The sequence below is a fragment of the Rhinatrema bivittatum genome, chromosome 5 (genome assembly GCF_901001135.1).
Source record: "Rhinatrema bivittatum chromosome 5, aRhiBiv1.1, whole genome shotgun sequence".
Taxonomy (NCBI): Eukaryota; Metazoa; Chordata; class Amphibia; order Gymnophiona; family Rhinatrematidae; genus Rhinatrema; species Rhinatrema bivittatum.
The window spans coordinates 344,700,858-344,720,117 of NC_042619.1; the positions used below are offsets into that span (position 1 = coordinate 344,700,858).

Below are 19,260 nucleotides of genomic sequence, written 5' to 3' on the forward strand. Positions count from 1 at the left end.
ATTGAAAAGTAAGGGTCCCAGTACAGATCCCTGAGGCACTCCACTGTCCACTCCCTTCCACTGAGAAAAGTGTCCATTTAATCCTACTCTCTGTTTAACCTCATATTTCTTTCCAGATCATTTATAAATATATTGAAAAGTAAGGGTCCCAGTACAGATCCCTGAGGCACTCCACTGCCCACTCCCACTGAGAAAATTGTCCATTTAATCCTACTCTCTGTTTAACCTCATATTTCTTTCCAGATCATTTATAAATATATTGAAAAGTAAGGGTCCCAGTACAGATCCCTGAGGCACTCCACTGTCCACTCCCTTCCACTGAGAAAAGTGTCCATTTAATCCTACTCTCCGTTTAACCTCATATTTCTTTCCAGATCATTTATAAATATATTGAAAAGTAAGGGTCCCAGTACAGATCCCTGAGACACTCCACTGTCCACTCCCTTCCACTGAGAAAAGTGTCCATTTAATCCTACTCTCTGTTTAACCTCATATTTCTTTCCAGATCATTTATAAATATATTGAAAAGTAAGGGTCCCAGTACAGATCCCTGAGGCACTCCACTGCCCACTCCCACTGAGAAAATTGTCCATTTAATCCTACTCTCTGTTTAACCTCATATTTCTTTCCAGATCATTTATAAATATATTGAAAAGTAAGGGTCCCAGTACAGATCCCTGAGGCACTCCACTGTCCACTCCCTTCCACTGAGAAAAGTGTCCATTTAATCCTACTCTCTGTTTAACCTCATATTTCTTTCCAGATCATTTATAAATATATTGAAAAGTAAGGGTCCCAGTACAGATCCCTGAGGCACTCCACTGCCCACTCCCACTGAGAAAATTGTCCATTTAATCCTACTCTCTGTTTAACCTCATATTTCTTTCCAGATCATTTATAAATATATTGAAAAGTAAGGGTCCCAGTACAGATCCCTGAGGCACTCCACTGTCCACTCCCTTCCACTGAGAAAAGTGTCCATTTAATCCTACTCTCTGTTTAACCTCATATTTCTTTCCAGATCATTTATAAATATATTGAAAAGTAAGGGTCCCAATACAGATCCCTGAGGCACTCCACTGCTCACTCCCTTCCACTGAGAAAACTGTCCATTTAATCCTACTCTCTGTTTAACCTCATATTTCTTTCCAGATCATTTATAAATATATTGAAAAGTAAGGGTCCCAATACAGATCCCTGAGGCACTCCACTGCTCACTCCCTTCCACTGAGAAAAGTGTCCATTTAATCCTACTCTCTGTTTAACCTCATATTTCTTTCCAGATCATTTATAAATATATTGAAAAGTAAGGGTCCCAATATAGGTCCCAGAGGCACTCCACTGTCCACTCCCTTCCACTGAGAAAATTGTCCATTTAATCCTACTCTCTGTTTAACCTCATATTTCTTTTCAGATCATTTATAAATATATTGAAAAGTAAGGGTCCCAATACAGATCCCTGAGACACTCCACTGTCCACTCCCTTCCACTGAGAAAACTGTCCATTTAATCCTACTCTCTGTTTAACCTCATATTTCTTTCCAGATCATTTATAAATATATTGAAAAGTAAGGGTCCCAATACAGATCCCTGAGGCACTCCACTGCCCACTCCCTTCCACTGAGAAAATTGTCCATTTAATCCTACTCTCTGTTTAACCTCATATTTCTTTCCAGATCATTTATAAATATATTGAAAAGTAAGGGTCCCAATACAGATCCCTGAGGCACTCCACTGCTCACTCCCTTCCACTGAGAAAAGTGTCCATTTAATCCTACTCTCTGTTTAACCTCATATTTCTTTCCAGATCATTTATAAATATATTGAAAAGTAAGGGTCCCAATACAGATCCCTGAGGCACTCCACTGTCCACTCCCTTCCACTGAGAAAACTGTCCATTTAATCCTACTCTCTGTTTAACCTCATATTTCTTTCCAGATCATTTATAAATATATTGAAAAGTAAGGGTCCCAATACAGATCCCTGAGGCACTCCACTGCTCACTCCCTTCCACTGAGAAAAGTGTCCATTTAATCCTACTCTCTGTTTAACCTCATATTTCTTTCCAGATCATTTATAAATATATTGAAAAGTAAGGGTCCCAGTACAGATCCCTGAGACACTCCACTGTCCACTCCCTTCCACTGAGAAAAGTGTCCATTTAATCCTACTCTCTGTTTAACCTCATATTTCTTTCCAGATCATTTATAAATATATTGAAAAGTAAGGGTCCCAGTACAGATCCCTGAGGCACTCCACTGCTCACCCCCCTCCACTGAGAATATTGACCATTTAATCCTACTCTCTGTTTAACCTCATATTCCTTTCCAGATTATTTATATATATATTGAAAGCACCGGTCCAAGTACAGATCCCTGAGGCATTCCACTAGGGAATAATTTTCCATTGAGAAAATTGACCATTTAATCCTACTCTCTGTTTCCTGTCTTTTAGCCAGTTTGCAATCTACGAAAGGACATCGCCACCTATCCCATGACTTTTTCCTTTTCCTAGAAGCCTCTCATGAGGGACTTTGTCAAACGCCTTCTGAAAATGCAAATACACTACATCTACCGGTTCACCTTTATCCACATGTTTATTAACTCCTTCAAAAAAGTGAAGCAGATTTATGAGGCAAGACTTGCCTTGGGTAAAGCCGTGTTGACTTTGTTCCATTAAACCATGTCTTTCTATATGTTCTGTGATATTGATCTTTAGAACACTTTCTACTATTTTTCCTGGCACTGAAGTCAGGCTAACTGGTCTGTAGTTTCCCAGATCGCAATATTTAAAAAGGGGTCCAGGGGCGACCAGAATTGTACACAGTATTCAAGGTGCGGTCTCACCATGGAGCGATACAGAGGCATTATGACATTTTCCGTTTTATTCACCATTCCCTTTCTAATGATTCCCAACATTCTGTTTGCTTTTTTGACTGCTGCAGCACACTGAGCCGACGATTTTAAAGAATTATCCACTATGATGCCTAGATATTTTTCCTGGGTGGTAGCTCCTAATATGGAACCCAACATTGTGTAATTATAGCATGGGTTATTTTTCCCTATATGCATCACCTTGCACTTATCCACATGAAATTTCATCTGCCATTTGGATGCCCAATTTTCCAGTCTCACAAGGTCTTCCTGCAATTTATCATAATCCGCTTGTGATTTAACTACTCTGAACAATTTTGTATTATCTGCAAATTTGATTATCTCACTCGTCGTATTTCTTTCCAGATCATTTATAAATATATTGAAAAGTAAGGGTCCCAATACAGATCCCTGAGGCACTCCACTGTCCACTCCCTTCCACTGAGAAAATTGCCCATTTAATCCTACTCTCTGCTTCCTGTTTTTTAGCCAGTTTGCAATCCACGAAAGGACATCGCCACCTATCCCATTACTTTTTACTTTTCCTAGAAGCCTCTCATGAGGAACTTTGTCAAACGCCTTCTGAAAATCCAAGTATACTATATCTACCGGTTCACCTTTATCCACATGTTTATTAACTCCTTCAAAAAGTGAAGCAGATTTGTGAGGCAAGACTTGCCCTGGGTAAAGCCATGCTGACTTTGTTCCATTAAACCATGTCTTTCTATATGTTCTGTGATTTTGATGTTTAGAACACTTTCCACTATTTTTCCTGGCACTGAAGTCAGGCTAACCGGTCCCTGAACCTCTCTGTCTGCCTCAGCTCCTCCAAGTCTGCTACTCTAGCCTCCAGAGATTGGAGCAGGTCCTTGCTACAGGATCCTTTCCTGCTGCACTAGGTTGATGCTCTCCAATCATGAGACCTTCTTCCTCCAAGGCAGCATCAGGGTTGCCAGTCTGAAGTTGGGACTTTGCTACTATGTTCCTGAAGGTCTCTTCTATATACCTCTCTGTCTGCCTCAGCTCCTCCAGGTCTGCCACTCTAGCCTCTAGAGATCAGACTTGCTCTTTGCATCGGATGCACACGTATAACTTCTCACCGGCATGTCACTTCACCCTCCATTGCCTCAGGTGCAAACATGGCCTTATTTACTGAGCTTTTTTCCCACACAGAATGGGAAAAAAGCTTTAGTAAACAAGGTCCTCTGGGGACAGGGAGATACCCACAAGTAGTACCTGAATGTAACTTGCATTGAGCTATCAATAAAAAGTTGTGAGCTAAATAAATAAAATCCCATTTAACCATGGAGAGATTTCAAAGGCCTGCGTGCGTAAAAAGTGGGGGTTTTGTGCATGGCCGGGCCTTGTGAGCGCAGCATGCATTTTAAAATGGGTCTGGCCACATCTGGAGATGTGTGTGCCGGCGCTGGCTGGTGCGCAGAAACTACTTCTGCTCGGGAGGAGCAGTAAGTAGAAAAATAAAAAATTTTAGGGTAGCTAGGTAGGGGTTAGAGGTCGGGGTGGGGTGGGGAGGGGAGGGGAAAGGGAAAGGGAAGGAAAGTTAGGCAGGGGGTAAGGAAGTTCCCTCCCAGTTGCTCCTTAATTGGAGCAGACTGGGAGGGAACTGGGGGAGGCCTGATTGTGTCGCCACGCGTAATATTCAAAAATTTGGACCCCCCTGTGCGCGCCGCCTGCGATGCCCACATGGATTTTAAAATCTGATGTGCATGTGCGCGCGGCCATGAGATTTTATAACATGTGCCGCCATGTGTGCACGCCAGGAACCGCGCGTACATGTGTGTGCGCTCCTTTTAAAACCCTTAGAGTGCTTAGTAAAGTTACATAAATTATTTACAAATGTCTATGTTCTACACACACAGAATACGTATCTCAGCATTAGAAAATTCAAGGGCGTGTTGGAGAGCTTTACAGGAAGCCAAAAAGTATAGTATGGTCTTTGTAAATCCTGCATTTGAAAAGAAACGATGCATCAAAGTTCAATGTATCATTGCTTTGCCATGGCAGACATAGGTGCAGCAGTTTAAAAACAAGTAAGCAAACAGTTACTGGGAGATGTAATTAGGTGTGCCAGGATGTAGCTTTGAATTTTGCTAACTCTGGCCACTGCACCCTTTCCTGGACTATGAACCTGGAGTAAAGCCTGGCACACCATCGTAAGATGCCCAATTGGCTGCATTAGGAACCCAGGAAAGGAAATGCCAGTGCTACTAAGGTGGAAGGTAAAATATTCTATACATTCTCAGTTCTTTCACCTGGCTCCTGTTTCTTAGGCCTAATGGAGCTGAGAACATTGCAGAGGCAGCAGTCACAGTCTCTGGAAGGAAGTCCTTGCAATGACATTTCAGCAATAACTACTGACAGCTGTAGCACAGTTAAGAAGAACATAAGAACATGTCATACTGGGTCAGACCAAGGGTCCATCAAGCCCAGCATCCTGTTTCCAACAGTGGCCAATCCAAGTCACAAGTACCTGGCAAGTACCCAAAAACTAAGTCTATTCCATGTTACCATTGCTAATTAGAGATGTGAATCGTGTGATCGATCGTCTTAACGATCGATTTCGGCTGGGGGGGGGAGGGAATCGGATCGTCGCAGTTTTTTTTAAATATCGTGTAAATCGTAAATCGGGGGAGGGCAGGAAAACTGGCACACTAAAACAACCCTAAAACCCACCCCGACCCTTTAAAATAAATCCCCCACCTTCCCGAACCCCCCCAAAATGTCTTAAATTACCTGGGGTCCAGTGGGGGGGTCCCGGTGTGAGGCTGAGGACCCCGGGAGCGGCAGAGCACGCCGGGGAGAGCCAGGAGAGCCAGCGGGGGTCCCGACCGCGAGGGAGAGCTCACGGCGGGTCGGCCCCGCTACACGGAGCAGAAGGCGGCCGGGGAGGAGCCCGGACACCGCGGAGAGACCGCCGCAGCGGCAGCAGCCCAACTGGCCGCATGAGGTAAGGAGCCTGCCCGCAACAAATTATAACAGCAAAATGTATACTTATACTGAGATATGATCATACAGTAATAATATTTACCTATATACTAATATCAAATTTGCCCTTACAATCAATATTTATTTATTTATTTAGCATTTTTATATACCGATATTCATGTAAAAAATGACACATCACTTCGGTTTACAATAGAACGTGAACTGGCATGTAAGAATGCATTACATCACAACAAGGGATACATTAAACTGGGATCAACCGGGGAAAAGAAGAACGGGCTCTTCCGGAGAGCCGGAGGATAAAGAACTGAACAAATTGACTGTACCTAAAGGGTGCCTAAACAGCTGAAAAGAGTTTTAGGTCTAGGGAACTTGCGAAATTGAAGATGTCATGTACACAGTGGACCTGTATAAGGAACTCATCTTCTGAAGAGTGGATGTGGAATGCAGGAGTGAAATTAAGGGAAAGCTTGCTCAAATAGCCAGGTTTTGAGTCTTTTTTTGAAGGTAATCGGGCAATGTTCGCGCCGAAGATCTGGTGGGAGAGCATTCCATTGCTGCGGGCCGGTTGTGGAAAGAGCTCGTTTCCTTAATGTGCTTTTTGCGGGGGGAGCGACGAGGGTGTCTCTGTAGGCAGATCTTACTGGTCTGGAGGGTAAGTGCAGTAATTCTTCAGGAAAACCGTAAGACATTGGAATATTCAATTGAGTGATGTAAGGCAATTAATAGTGTTTATCACACTTTTTTTTTTTTTAAAGACATCAGAAATACAACAACAAATCTATACTTTTTGCTCTCAAAAATTTGCAGCATTTAGGGGATGTGTATCTAGAAATGCCTATAATTGTTACGTGGTGGCCTCTGAAGGCCTTGCATTCTGTTAGAGACGGGTGTTTTAGTGTGCCCTTGGGCCTCAGCCCGACCCCAGACGGATCCAGGACCGAACCGAGGGATGACGGCGTGTTCCAGCATGGCTGCCGGTCTTACCCTCTGCCAGGCCTGCAAGTTCCCAAGGCCAACAAAATGATGATGTTGGAATGTGAATGGTCCTCCGACCATTCCGAGCCCTTTCGGACCTGCCGCTTGGATTGGCATGGAGCAGCAGGCCTGGCCTAAGGATGAGGGCAGATGGGCCTTGACATGAAGACATAACACCAAGGTCGATGCTACGGCATCGCAGACGAAGACATGACACCAAGGCTGATGCGGACGGCATCAGAGACGGAGGCTGGCACAAGACATGACACCAAGGTAGTTGAAGACATGACACCAAGGTTGATGCAAAGACATCACGGACCAATGGTCGATGCGATGGCATCCCGGACCAGGGTCGATGCGACGCCATCAGGAACAAGATGTTGACATGACACCAAGACTGATGCAACGGCATCCAGGACGAGACGAGGAACTTGACGAAGTCCAGACGAGACGAGAGATTGGGTGGAAGGACACTGGCAGAGTCTCTCAGGGCGCCCTACACAGTCCACCTGTGGGACTGGTCGCGGACCACCCTGTCCCACTGCGCGCCCTACACAGCCCGAGGAGGCTGATCATGGACCACGCTGAGAACGGAACGAGCGCAGGGAAGAATCCAGCCAAGCAGAACTTTGACGACGGAGCCATAAGTCATCCGGAGCTCCACAAAGGCTGGCAGGACATGACGGCTCAGGAGCACAGGAACGAATTCCACCTGCAGGCCACTCCACGCTCGGGAAAGACTTCATCCAAGGAAGCAAGGCCTGACAGAACCAGAAGGCTCAGGAGCGCTGAAGACACAGGAGCAGGACACCAAAGAACTTGGGACATCAGGAAGCAGATCAAGATAAGACACCAGGACAGGGACCTCAGGCACGAATATGACTTGACAAGACAAGAAGACGAAACGAAGAGGAGCTCCACGAAGAAGACCTGATGGAGCTCTGGCAGGCAGGAGCCTCCAGAGTGAAGTAACTCCGATGCAAGGCAAAGACTGAAGTGACGGAGCAGCCCTTTTATAGGGCTCAAGCAGGAAGTCCAAACAAAGGTGGGGCCAGCAACACTTCCTGTGGCTGGCCCTTTAAATTCAGCAGAGAGACGCGGCCGCGGGCCTAGGAAGCAGCAGGAGCTTGTGCAGGACAGCGGCCTGCACCGATGTCCTCGCGTAGAGAGCAGGGCTGGGCCAGGATGCAGGCCCCGAAGACGGCAGCGGCTCCAGCTGCTGCCGGGGACCCCCGGGGGCGGCAGCAGCCACCAATCCAGCTCCGGGATGCGGCCTCCTGCGAAGATGATGCCAGTATCGGCGGCGACCTCCAGCCGCGGAGGGAGGCAGAAGTCCGCGGCTCACCGCGATGAAGAAGAGGCTTGATGGGCGGCCTCCGGACCGTGTGGGCAAAGCGAGACCGCGGCACCAGCCGGGCTGAAGGCCCGACTCCAGCAGCACCGGCCGCGTCGGGCAGCAGAGAGGTAAGCAGTGCCTGCTCGCGGGGGGACCTGCGGGCAGGGTTCATAACAAAAATGCTGAAACCTCATAGAAGACATATTTATGATCTTTATACCATATTTCACACTTACATGGATATCGTAGGAAAGATTTAGCCCCCCCTAGCCAGAGTATCAATTTTTAATCTAAGGAATTCTTGTCTCCTTAATTGGGTTACCCTTGATAAATCTGGGTACATCCAAATCTGTTGTCCATATTTCTGTGATCTGTTACATAAAAATAAACGTAACACTGTGTTTCTTTCTGACAGAAACATAAATGATACAAATAAAGTTTCTCTTAACAATATCTCTGTTCCAATAGTTGTTTCTAGGGCTTCTGATATATTCATGGACTGCTCTGGTTGCGTGTCTCCTGTAGATAGTTTTTTTTAGGAATATAATAAATTTTTGCCAAGGCCGGAATAGCCTGGTCTGGCATTTTCAGAACTTGTAATAAAATATTCCTTAAACATTTCTTTTGGGGAAATAATTTTTTTGAATGTAGTTCCGCTAATGGGAGGGGAGAGAGCTCAGAAAGAGCAGCAATTATATGTGAATGCTGCTTACCCCTCTATTGGCTTTAGGGCAGCCATAGTCTCAGCAGTCTTGCTGGCCCCCTGCCTTTCCAGTTGTAGAAGGAAGCTGGAAGAGGATGAACAAGCACCTTCCAGGAGTGGGGAGAAAGGGCAAGCTGAATGTGTTAGGGAGTGGAGAGGGAGAAAGAAGGGATACAGACTGACCTTCTAAAAATAGATCACGATCCTTGGCTAAGCCAAGGCTAAGGGTGCTGCCAAGGTAGCATTCACAGTCTCTGAAGAAGAGTACCAGCCATTGCACAACTAGACATGTTGGCTGGCTCAAATGTACTTGTGTACAAACCACGTGATCTTACACGTCCTCTCTACAATATATCCATAAACAACCAACAGAGGACTATAGAATAGAATATACACTGATGTCCGATATCACTTGTATGAGCTAAAACCATACCTTGGTTATGGCTTCAATGTTTATGTGTACCGTTTGTAATTTATATTGATTGTGAATTACATGAAGAGTTAGGTCCTTTTAGACAATATAGAACTGCCCAAAGCCTCCTTGTTCCCTTAAACATTTAAATACCACAAAGTGATTCAGATACACCGTCTGACAAACAAAGCGTCAGAAGTGAATATAACGTCACAAATGTAAGTAAGGAGCACATAATGTACATGAATGTGGTGGCACCGGGATTTTTAAATTTTAGAGTTGGCTTGTCACAGCTCTCCTAGTCCCTGAAGAAGACGGTTCTCGTCGAAACCCTGGCAGTGTCGGGCAGACGGCTCCATTTTCGCAGAAGCTGAACAAATCAAAATGAGATGATGGCATCCTATGCGGAGATTAGATAAATGCACAAAACCTCTTGGACAGGAACATGCAAACTGGGATGGCCGTGTGGGAGAGAGTGATTCTCAGGCAATTTATTTATTGAAAAAAAAGAGACGTTTAGAAATTATTTCAATGATAAAAATTAGCAAATAAAAAAACACTAACTGGGAACACTCAGAATTCACAATCAATATAAATTACAAACGGTGCAGATACACATTGAAGCCGTAACCAATGTATGGTTTTAGCTCATACAAGTGATGCCGGACATCATTATATTCTATAGTCCTCTGCTGGTTGCTTATGGGTCAAATGTACTTGTGTCAGATTTTAGAGGAAAAAAAGTCTCTGTTTGCCTCTCTGTCCATGGCGGGGACGGTAGTGGAACTGCGGTAAAAAAAATCCAGACTAAGTATGGGTTCAAGGGGAGCTGATTCCAGCTGAGCCGGAAAGAGAGCATAGGAAGGCTACGGGGGAAAAATGCGCAGGCCCATGAAGGGTGGCCTGGAAAATGCAAACAGCAAAAGACAAAAATCTGTAACCTCCACCATGATTCAAAGCCTCGTCCCCGTGCCCTCCGGCCGCAGGCTTTGATCGCGCCGCCGGCGCGCGGCCGCCCAACCGGACGTGACGCGCCCTGACCCGGACGTGAAAAGGGGCGGGGGGGGCGGGGTTGAGGTTCCAAGCGAGCGAGGCGCAGACGTTGCCTCGGAGCTGGGTGACGTGTCCGGAACCGGCGCCACAGGAAGGAGTCCGCGGCGGTTGGGCTGCGCTAGCGCTGTTTGTCCCGGTGGGGGTGCGCGGTTTAACGCGGCTGCCGAGCCCCCCTCTCTGTGACGCGCGTTCTTTGCGGCTGGCGCCGGGGGCTTCCGCTGTTTTTTTTTGTTTCCGTCTCTGTAGCCGCGTCCCGTCCCCCCCCCCCCCTCACCGCCATGGGCCTAAGTCACCCGCCTGCCCGGCCTCGGCGGCGGCGGCTGCTGCTCCTCCTCCTCCCGCTGCTGGTGACCCTCCGACTCGGCGAGGCCTTTTACTTGCCCGGCTTGGCGCCCGTCAACTTCTGCGAGAAAGGGAAGGAGACGGAGGACTGCAAGGTACGCGGGGGATGTCCGGCTGCCTCTTTCCTGGTGATGGCGATGGGCGCTGCGGGTGTCTCCGCTGGCCGGGGCTCTCGCCTTCTGCATGGGGATAGGGGGGAGGCCGTGCTCAGCTCCGCAGAGAGCGGGCCCGGAAGCCGCCACATTGTAAGAAAACAAGGACCTGGCCTGCTGGTCGCGGACCCTCCCTGTCCCCAGCCTCCCCCCCCCCCTTTCTGATGTCCGCCGTTTCACTTCTATCCTTAAAATGGCTTTTTGGATTGAAAAAAAAAAAAAAATCCAGTTCAGTGCAGTTTTCTCCAGTCCTTAAGAATGGAAAGCTAGGCCTATGGATGTCTTTCCCTCTTCAAGTAATAAATTAAACTGTTTAATGTTAAGGAATAAAGGTAATTACAGAAACAACCTTCCTTATGAAACAAACTAAGCTGACCTTTAAAAGTAAAAGATGAAATGAAACAAAACAAAATAGGAAGTGTGTAGTGTTTCACATTGTGTGACTGAAGATAACTTAAAGGCTGCAAAAATGTTTAACAATTTTTAAAGCACATAAACTAGCTTTTGTGACTCCTAATGGAAAAGCCCTATTCTAATGAGGTAATGAGATGCAAAACAGTTCATTACCTATTAGTTCATAGAACAGTAACTTGTTAAACTCACAAAAAACTTGAGCTGTAGATATGTTTTTGCAATAATAGCGTGTTAATTTTAACACGTATGCAAATTAGTTTTGTACTAATTTATGACTATGGCCTTTAATGTGAGTTAATTATGTGTTAATGGCCTGATTTAATGCACTTTAGTACATTGGTAGCCCCTCTCCATCACCACTTTTGAACAAAACAAGTGGATAGGAAATTGTCAGAGAAAAAATGTAAGTCCAGATAGTTGAGTATTATCTGAAATATGTTTTGAAAAAAATATCTAGGCCCAGAAATTATTACAGATTGTATGCTAGCATTTGAAAACACTGATAATAAAAAAAAATAAAAATCTTTCAGGTATAAAACTTGGTTTTATATTATGTATTTTTTCCACAGAGGACATGATGTAAAAAATTGAGTATTAAAATCATGTGCTGAAATTCAGTGCATGACTTCTTAACATACAAGCTAATATTTTTAACTCCTGATTATTATGTTAATGCATTGGGAGGTAAAACAAATGCACACAATCCAGAAAATGTGTGCAAAGAAAAAGCTTAGCGTACAGCAAAACATATTTGATTCCTAGTTCCACTAGTAATGTACATAGTGGCAGCATGTAAATGTTGAATAGGGTAGCTGAGACTAATGATCCCTGGGGGACACCTGTATCGATTGGGAAGGTGTCAGATATGTGATTGTCCAGTTTTACTTGGAATGATCTGTTACTCCCCCAGTGCAGGCAGGTGCGCAGGTTTTACCTCATGTTTTCGTAGCAGTGAAAACTTAACTCCTAGTCCAAATTGGAATAAAGTTTCCAAGGCTGTTAGTCTATAGGCAGAAGCTGCAGTTTCAGTGCTGGGACCTGTAATCAGGTTTTTATGCAAATCATCCTTTATGCAGACAACATCGAATTTTACACCCATTCGACAAATCATTTGAAAAAACTACCTTGACACGGTCAACATACATAAAGGCAATACAACAAAGACTAACTCAGCTGAAATTAACACTAAACACAAAAAAACCCTGAAATTGTATGGTTGAGGAGAAATGTAATCAAACTGCCAATGCTAGACCTAGGAAACTTTAACATTACTCCTGCAGACCAGGTAGAAGACCTAGGAATACAGATTGATGAAAATTTGTCAATGAAAAAGCATATAAGCAAACTAAAAGCTTTACTAATAATACAGGACTTCTGTACTGTTCTACAATTACTAATATTTTCAACATAGGTTATTGCAGCTCCCTATTACTAGGCCTCTCCTCTGGACTCATAAAATCTTTACAGCTCCTACAAAATGCCTCAGCCAGACTGCTACTAGGGAGAAGGAAATTTGACCACATCACCCCCTCGGCTGATAGCACTGCACTGGCTTCCTGTACAATACAGAATCCACTATAAAGTATTGACTCTAATTTTTAATATCATCAACATTAACCCATGCCTATTAGCAGTGATTCTTCAACCATACACAGCCAGAGAGCCCAAGGATTGCTAAAAATGCCAACACGGAGCCCACATTTAATGCAAATAAGAGACCGCATGTTTTCTGTAGTGGGTCCCAAGTTATGGGACTATGTCTCAGAGTCACCATGTCTGTTAACAAAAAGTTTCAAACGAGAACTGAAAACATGACTCTTTAGAAAAACCTATAATCTAATATAAATGCCAATAAACTGACATCACTATCAGATCTTGAAACAATATTAGTAAATTGAGTAAAAAAGAATCGAACAATATAAAATGTAAAAGACTACATTGGCACATAGGATAATGAAATGAAATAGCACCTTAACGCTTACTTGATGATGATGATGTGTTGACCTAGAATTAGTATTTAGAATTGTAAGAAACTAGATAATGCATGAATATGACCTTGACTATGTATTAGCTGTTTGTATTAACCCAGAATGTTGACCCAGAAATCAAATGACTTTGTAAACCGTTGTGATCTTAACTTGGAACGACAGTATATAAAACACCTAAACAAATAACCAATGCCTTCACTAACATGGCATTTGATTGGGAGGATGCTAAGGAATATGCACAGTTCTGTGAGCACAACTCCTTGCTGCATCAGCAGTAAAGTTTGTGTATAAAAATGTGCATACAACTGAGGTTAAACTGTGTGCTGTGCTTGAGTGCACCTTATTACATCGCCCTGAGGCTTTGTAAAAAATATTTACAGTGATCTCGGCTTTTGGTATCTGTCTGAAGTTGTCTGTGTTGGATGTCCCAGCTCAAGAATGAGTTAGTGACATTTTACTCAGTTCCAAAACTCTTAAGGAAGATGTTTAAGTTGCAATATGAGAGGAAACCTGATTGGAGCACTGAATGAGGAGAAATAAGTCTTGCTAACGTACCAGTTAATGTAGTTAGTTTTATAGCATTTAAGCTATGGATTATATCCCAGATCTGGAAGTTTTTTATGGTGATCTTGTGTATGGAAAACCGATGTGCATCGTTTTTTTTGACGGATAAAAATATCCTACAATATTTTCTAATCCATCATGAATTGGGAGGTCCCTGAAAATGATAGGGAAAACCCCCACAAAATTTTCATGTGGGTTTTCTTATCGTTTTGGGGGGGGGGGGAGAGGGCACACAGACCCCCCCCAAACTTTCTTAAAGTACCTGGTGGTCCAGTGGGGCTCTCGGGCCGTCGGCTGCCACTAATTAAAATGGCGCCGGTGGCCCTTTGCCCTTACCATGTGACAGGGACTATCGGTGCCATTGGCCGGCGCCATCTTAAAAAATGGTGCCGGCCATCCATTGCTCCTACCATGTGATAGGGGCCAGCCAATGGCACTGATAGCCCCTGTCACATGATAAGGGCAAAGGGCCACCGGCGCCATTTTAATTTTATTTATTTGATGAGTTTTATATACAGTTATTCGGTAGAGCCATCATAACTGTTTACAAAGTGAATATTATTTTCTTAACAGTATTGAAACATTATAACAGAGCATATATAGAAATAAGCAAGTCAGGTGAAATAACTATTCTTGGGTTGGAAGTGGAGGGAAGCGAGTTTGGTTGGAGATTAGAGTTGAGAGTTCATTTGATGGTTGGTATGGTCAGTTGATAGTGGGTCAGTGAAGAATTTGCGGAAGAAAAATGTTTTTATGTTGTGCTGAGTTCTCAAGTCTTCAGGTAGTGTGTTCCAGAGTTTGGGGGATGCGATGGAGAAGGCTCTTTCTCTTGTTGTGCATCTTTTATGGTAGGGATGTCTAAGAAACTTGAGTTATTGGAGCGTAGGTTTCTAGAGGGTTTTTGATGAGTTTTATGTTAAGTGTGTTTAGGCCTTGGTCATCTTTGTTTAAAATTTTGTGAATGATGGTCATTGCTTTGTAGGCAATACGTGCAGTAATAGGAAGCCAGTGAAGCGATGTTAATATGGGCGTTATGTGGTCATTTCTTTTTGTTCCTGTTAGGACTCTGGCGGCTGAGTTTTGTAATATTTGTAGAGGTTTGAGGGTTGAAAAGGGTATTCCTACTAGTAGATAGCTCCCGGGACCCCCGCTGGACTATCAGGTACTTTAGGAAAGTTTTTTGAGGGGGGGTTGTAAATTAGATTTAAAGGGTCAGGCTGGGGGTTTTTGTTTTTTGGCTTGGGACAGCCAAAAAAAAAAAAAAAAACGTCCAGACCGCGGGGAAACTGAATTTCCCGCGGGTCCACGATACTGAAACCGGAACAGATTCCAGCACCCGATTCACAATCTCTAATGCTTGGTGCTATGTATAATTATAAAATGGCTACAAGAAGTCAGGTGATTGGGCATTCTTTAATGTATTGTCAATGTTTGAGCCAGGGGCATGTAAAAATTGTGCCTACCATTTTCTGCCCCATAAATTATACATTTTTTCTCTTGCTGCATTATTTGGAATCTTTGGTTGATTTTTTTCAGTTTTAGCAAGTCTCCACACTGCCTTGTCCCGTCCCTTTAAAACTGAATAGAAGTAGGTGAGATTTAGATTGGCATAAGATGTGAGAAGGCTGGGCAGAAGAAAGGTAGAACAGGGAGAGGAGCAGGAAATATTGTGTATGATACCAAGATAAAGGGGGTCAAAAAGGGCAAAAAAGCTGAGTTTCTGATTCACTAAATTTTTTTCCCGTAGAGACAATGGGAGACCAGCCTCAGTAAATCACTGTTTTACCAACCATATCTCTCTCTTCAGGCTGCAAGCTTATTTTCTGTGTTAAACATTTCACTTTTTACCATACTTCTTAAAGCAGCATTTCAGCAGTTTGAGCCGATAGTGAAATCTACTGGCACACTTGAATCTGGTAAATAAGTTCTTCCTTGTTTGGATCAATGTGGGATGTCAAGTGTAATGCTCCAGATTTTCTGGAAAAATAAAAACTCTGGAGACTTTCATTCTTTTATGAGAATATGCTCAGATTTCTAATGACCCAATAGATTATGATTGGAAATTGTGACAAGATATGTGGCAGTTTATTTTACGGTTGGTTTCATACAATTACTGCGAAGACCTATATGAATCTGAATAGATATTAAAGAAAACATTTTATGAATTTCCAGGGTTTATGTGCTGACTAGGAGTAGAGCTGCTGAGTTATCAGTTATAGGAGAGAGATTTTAGGCCGGTCTTTGATTTCTGACATCTCTATCCTGATGCATTATGGGACCTGTAGCACTGATTTCTTTGGGTAGAATCAAGATTTTTGAATCTGCGGATATACGAATATGTGGCTAGTGAGAAGTCAAAACCAGATTTGATTGGCATGGTTGTGAAATAGATTATAAACATGTGCAGGGATTGCTAGGGAAAGGAATGCTTCTGAAACAATAAAACAAAGCCTCACCCTCTTCAGAAATTTATAACAGGGTGTGCAAAAGATTTCCACACATCCCAGAAGAGCAGTAAGGCACAGCCTAGTTTCAATGACACAAAAAATAAGTTAATGACATGACACAAATTGCCATGCTCCTACGGCTCTGCCAAATTATCCAATATCTAGGGAGACCTTTTGTCAAATCATGGTTTTCAGCTTACAGCCCAAAGTAGTGTGCAATTTGTAGTCTGGATTGATGTACCTGTCAATTAAAATATCATCTGTAAACTTTACTCGGCAGCTATCTTAGAATACTAACAGAAAAATACAAACAGTAGCATTTGTCTTAAATTTTTCAATATTTTATTTTTTCAATTCTTCACCTTTGGGATTCGAGGTTCTGGTAAGTCACTGGATCTCATAATTTAAACAACCATTGTGAGATGACATTCAAACAAATAGCAAATTTCCAGAGTAGATATCACAACCTCACAGCAATATACAAATCAGAACAAAAGTGTGAGGAGTGAAATTAAAGTTTTAAGTAAATCCTTCTTATTTTTAGCGTTACAAGCATTCAGTCCAATTTTATTGTAATATTTTCTAATGCAAAAAGTAGTCTTAAAGTATCACTGCGGCAAGTCCATAAAGCTCATTATCAAAGGTCCATACTCAATCTTTAATCTTTACACAACATGGTCCCGCGATATGGCCATGTTTCACCTGTCTGCTTCTTCGGGAAGGACTTAGCTGTCGAAATCAAAAGATAAAAATCAAGACAGACCCAAAGAAACTTGTGCAGTAAAATAGAAAACAATATCTGCCACAGGACAATATACTAACAACTTAAAAGTAAATGATACATTATTGCAAGCACCTAATACATAAGAAAATGACATATCTAAAGGACTGATAAGGGGAATGGAACAGCTCCCCTATGAGGAAAGACTAAAGAGGTTAGGACTTTTCAGCTTGGAGAAGAGACGGCTGAGGGGGGATATGATAGAGGTGTTTAAAATCATGAGAGGTCTAGAACGGGTAGATGTGAATCGGTTATTTACTCTTTCGGATAGTAGAAAGACTAGGGGGCACTCCATGAAGTTAGCATGGGGCACATTTAAAACTAATCGGAGAAAGTTCTTTTTTACTCAACGCACAATTAAACTCTGGAATTTGTTGCCAGAGAATGTGGTTAGGGGAGGCAGGAGCTACAGGAGAGAGGCTCATGTGTTCCCCTTATATTAAACCTTTTTGGGTAGGAACAGAGAGAAGGGAAATAAAACTTAATATTCAGAGCAGGCATTAGTCAACTTACAATGTATTTGTTTTTGTTTAAGTTTTTTTTTTTTCTGTTGATAAGCAAGGCTAAATTAGACATGATCTGTGCTGACATCATCCGGTGGCTCCAAATGGACGTGTCTTCCCCAAACTAGTAGAACTTTGAGCTCTACTGAGCTTGTGCAGGAGTTCCTGCACGACCGATGCCTCCTCGGTCTGTTTTTTTGTCTGAGCATAAATCAGAGATGTACTCACTCTCTCCAGATATTTTCCAGAATCTTATAAAATGTCTTTTTTTTCAGTTTTCCTCCTTTTTGTTGCCTTGCTGCCTTGTAGCACACATTAAAGCACTTTTTGGTGCGTCAAAAAAAAAATTCCATTGTGCTTCCTCAAAATGGCAAAGACTGATATCCGTGGTGAGACAAGGTCTCTCACTTTCTCAGAACCCTTGAGTCTGGCTCCTAGATCTTCTCACACAATCGCAGCAGAATAAGACTGTTAAAGTGGGTTGACTGGCATTTTTCCCCCCCTCTAAGGCTGTCGGCAGATCCCCTGGTTTGCCTTCGTCATCCTTGAAGGTCCTGGGTTAGCAAACCCTTACCTTCATGACAAGGTCCTACGGATATATTTTCTGACTTATTTCTAAATATGCCTGACATTCAGCTGGAACCCCTGTCATGTTAAAGGTTTGTGGGAACCAAGCTTAGAACCTAATTTTCAAAAACATCTACATACTTTGATCTGGGCTCTGTGTATGTATGTACCATATGTTCTCCCACAATACACAATCTCCTTTGAGGGAAAGACATGTTAATTCAAAAGTCTAACAAATTGCTGTGTTTTATGTCAAGAAGTAAGGAAGCACAGAATCATAGCTTTTCTGTAAGGAAGCATTAAGAGGGAGGGGTGCATATGTAGATGCTGACCTCTCCTCTCTTCTGGAACATTCAACACCCTAGAAGAATCACTTCAGCAGAATGTTCTTCCTCACAAATGGTCCTTTTGACAATCATCAACTATTGAACTATTCGTTTTAGGCAATTGGTGACTGGTCTGACCAGTTGGCATCGATACAGTACAGGAAACTAGATCATTTGTTCTTATTTCTACCCAGCAATCTGATTTAAGGGCGTTATTCCTTCTTCATAGGAGTGACTAGACTAATCAACTTTTTTTTCCACCTCTGCTGTTAATTGGCAGGTCAGTGCAACTGTGACTGCATGAATGTGCCCCCTTACTACTTATAGCTTCAGTGTGACCTAGACAGCTATAGTTGTATATTTTGTACGACTTGCCAGCTGTGCCTCTATTTACCTGGAAACGTACTCTGATATTAACTTAAAATGAAAGAACATTCTTATCCAGTTCTTCCATACCTCAATCTCCTGGTTTGGGTAATAAACACTTAATACCATCCCATGGATTGGGTATTCCAAAGGAACCCATTTTTTCTTGTACGTCAAGCTGGTGCTCCCCTCTGGGGCCTGCCACACTGCCGATGGAAATATATCTCACTGTCTTAGCAACTTCCATGTTCAACTATCCTCAAAATCCATCTCTGCTCATTCACTGATGTCTAGCTTTGCGAAAGGCTTGTACTGCATTTACTCTCGCTGCAACAATCTCCCATTCCAGGTGACTTGAATATTGTCTTTTTTTAACACAGGGGGCCCTTTATTTGATTTACAACAAAAGCATTTTCTTCAGTTTTGACATGGGAAATGGTGTTCTTCACAGCAGTTACCTCAGCTACAAGAATCTGAACGTCAAGCTAATG

At 43.1% G+C, this 19,260-nt stretch overlaps 1 protein-coding gene across 2 annotated transcripts in view; it reads left to right on the plus strand.

The window, feature by feature from the left end:
• The first annotated feature begins 10,331 nt into the window (after positions 1–10,331).
• TM9SF2 (transmembrane 9 superfamily member 2) overlaps positions 10,332–19,260 on the plus strand; it is a 121,520-nt gene continuing 112,591 nt past the window's right edge. The window contains exon 1 of one of the 2 annotated variants that reach the window (XM_029604499.1): positions 10,332–10,756. In XM_029604499.1, the coding sequence (XP_029460359.1) occupies positions 10,598–10,756 (159 nt within the window). In that variant the 5' untranslated portion in view covers positions 10,332–10,597. The remainder of the gene's footprint in view (positions 10,757–19,260) is intronic. The other variant, XM_029604500.1, reaches the window with a different exon arrangement.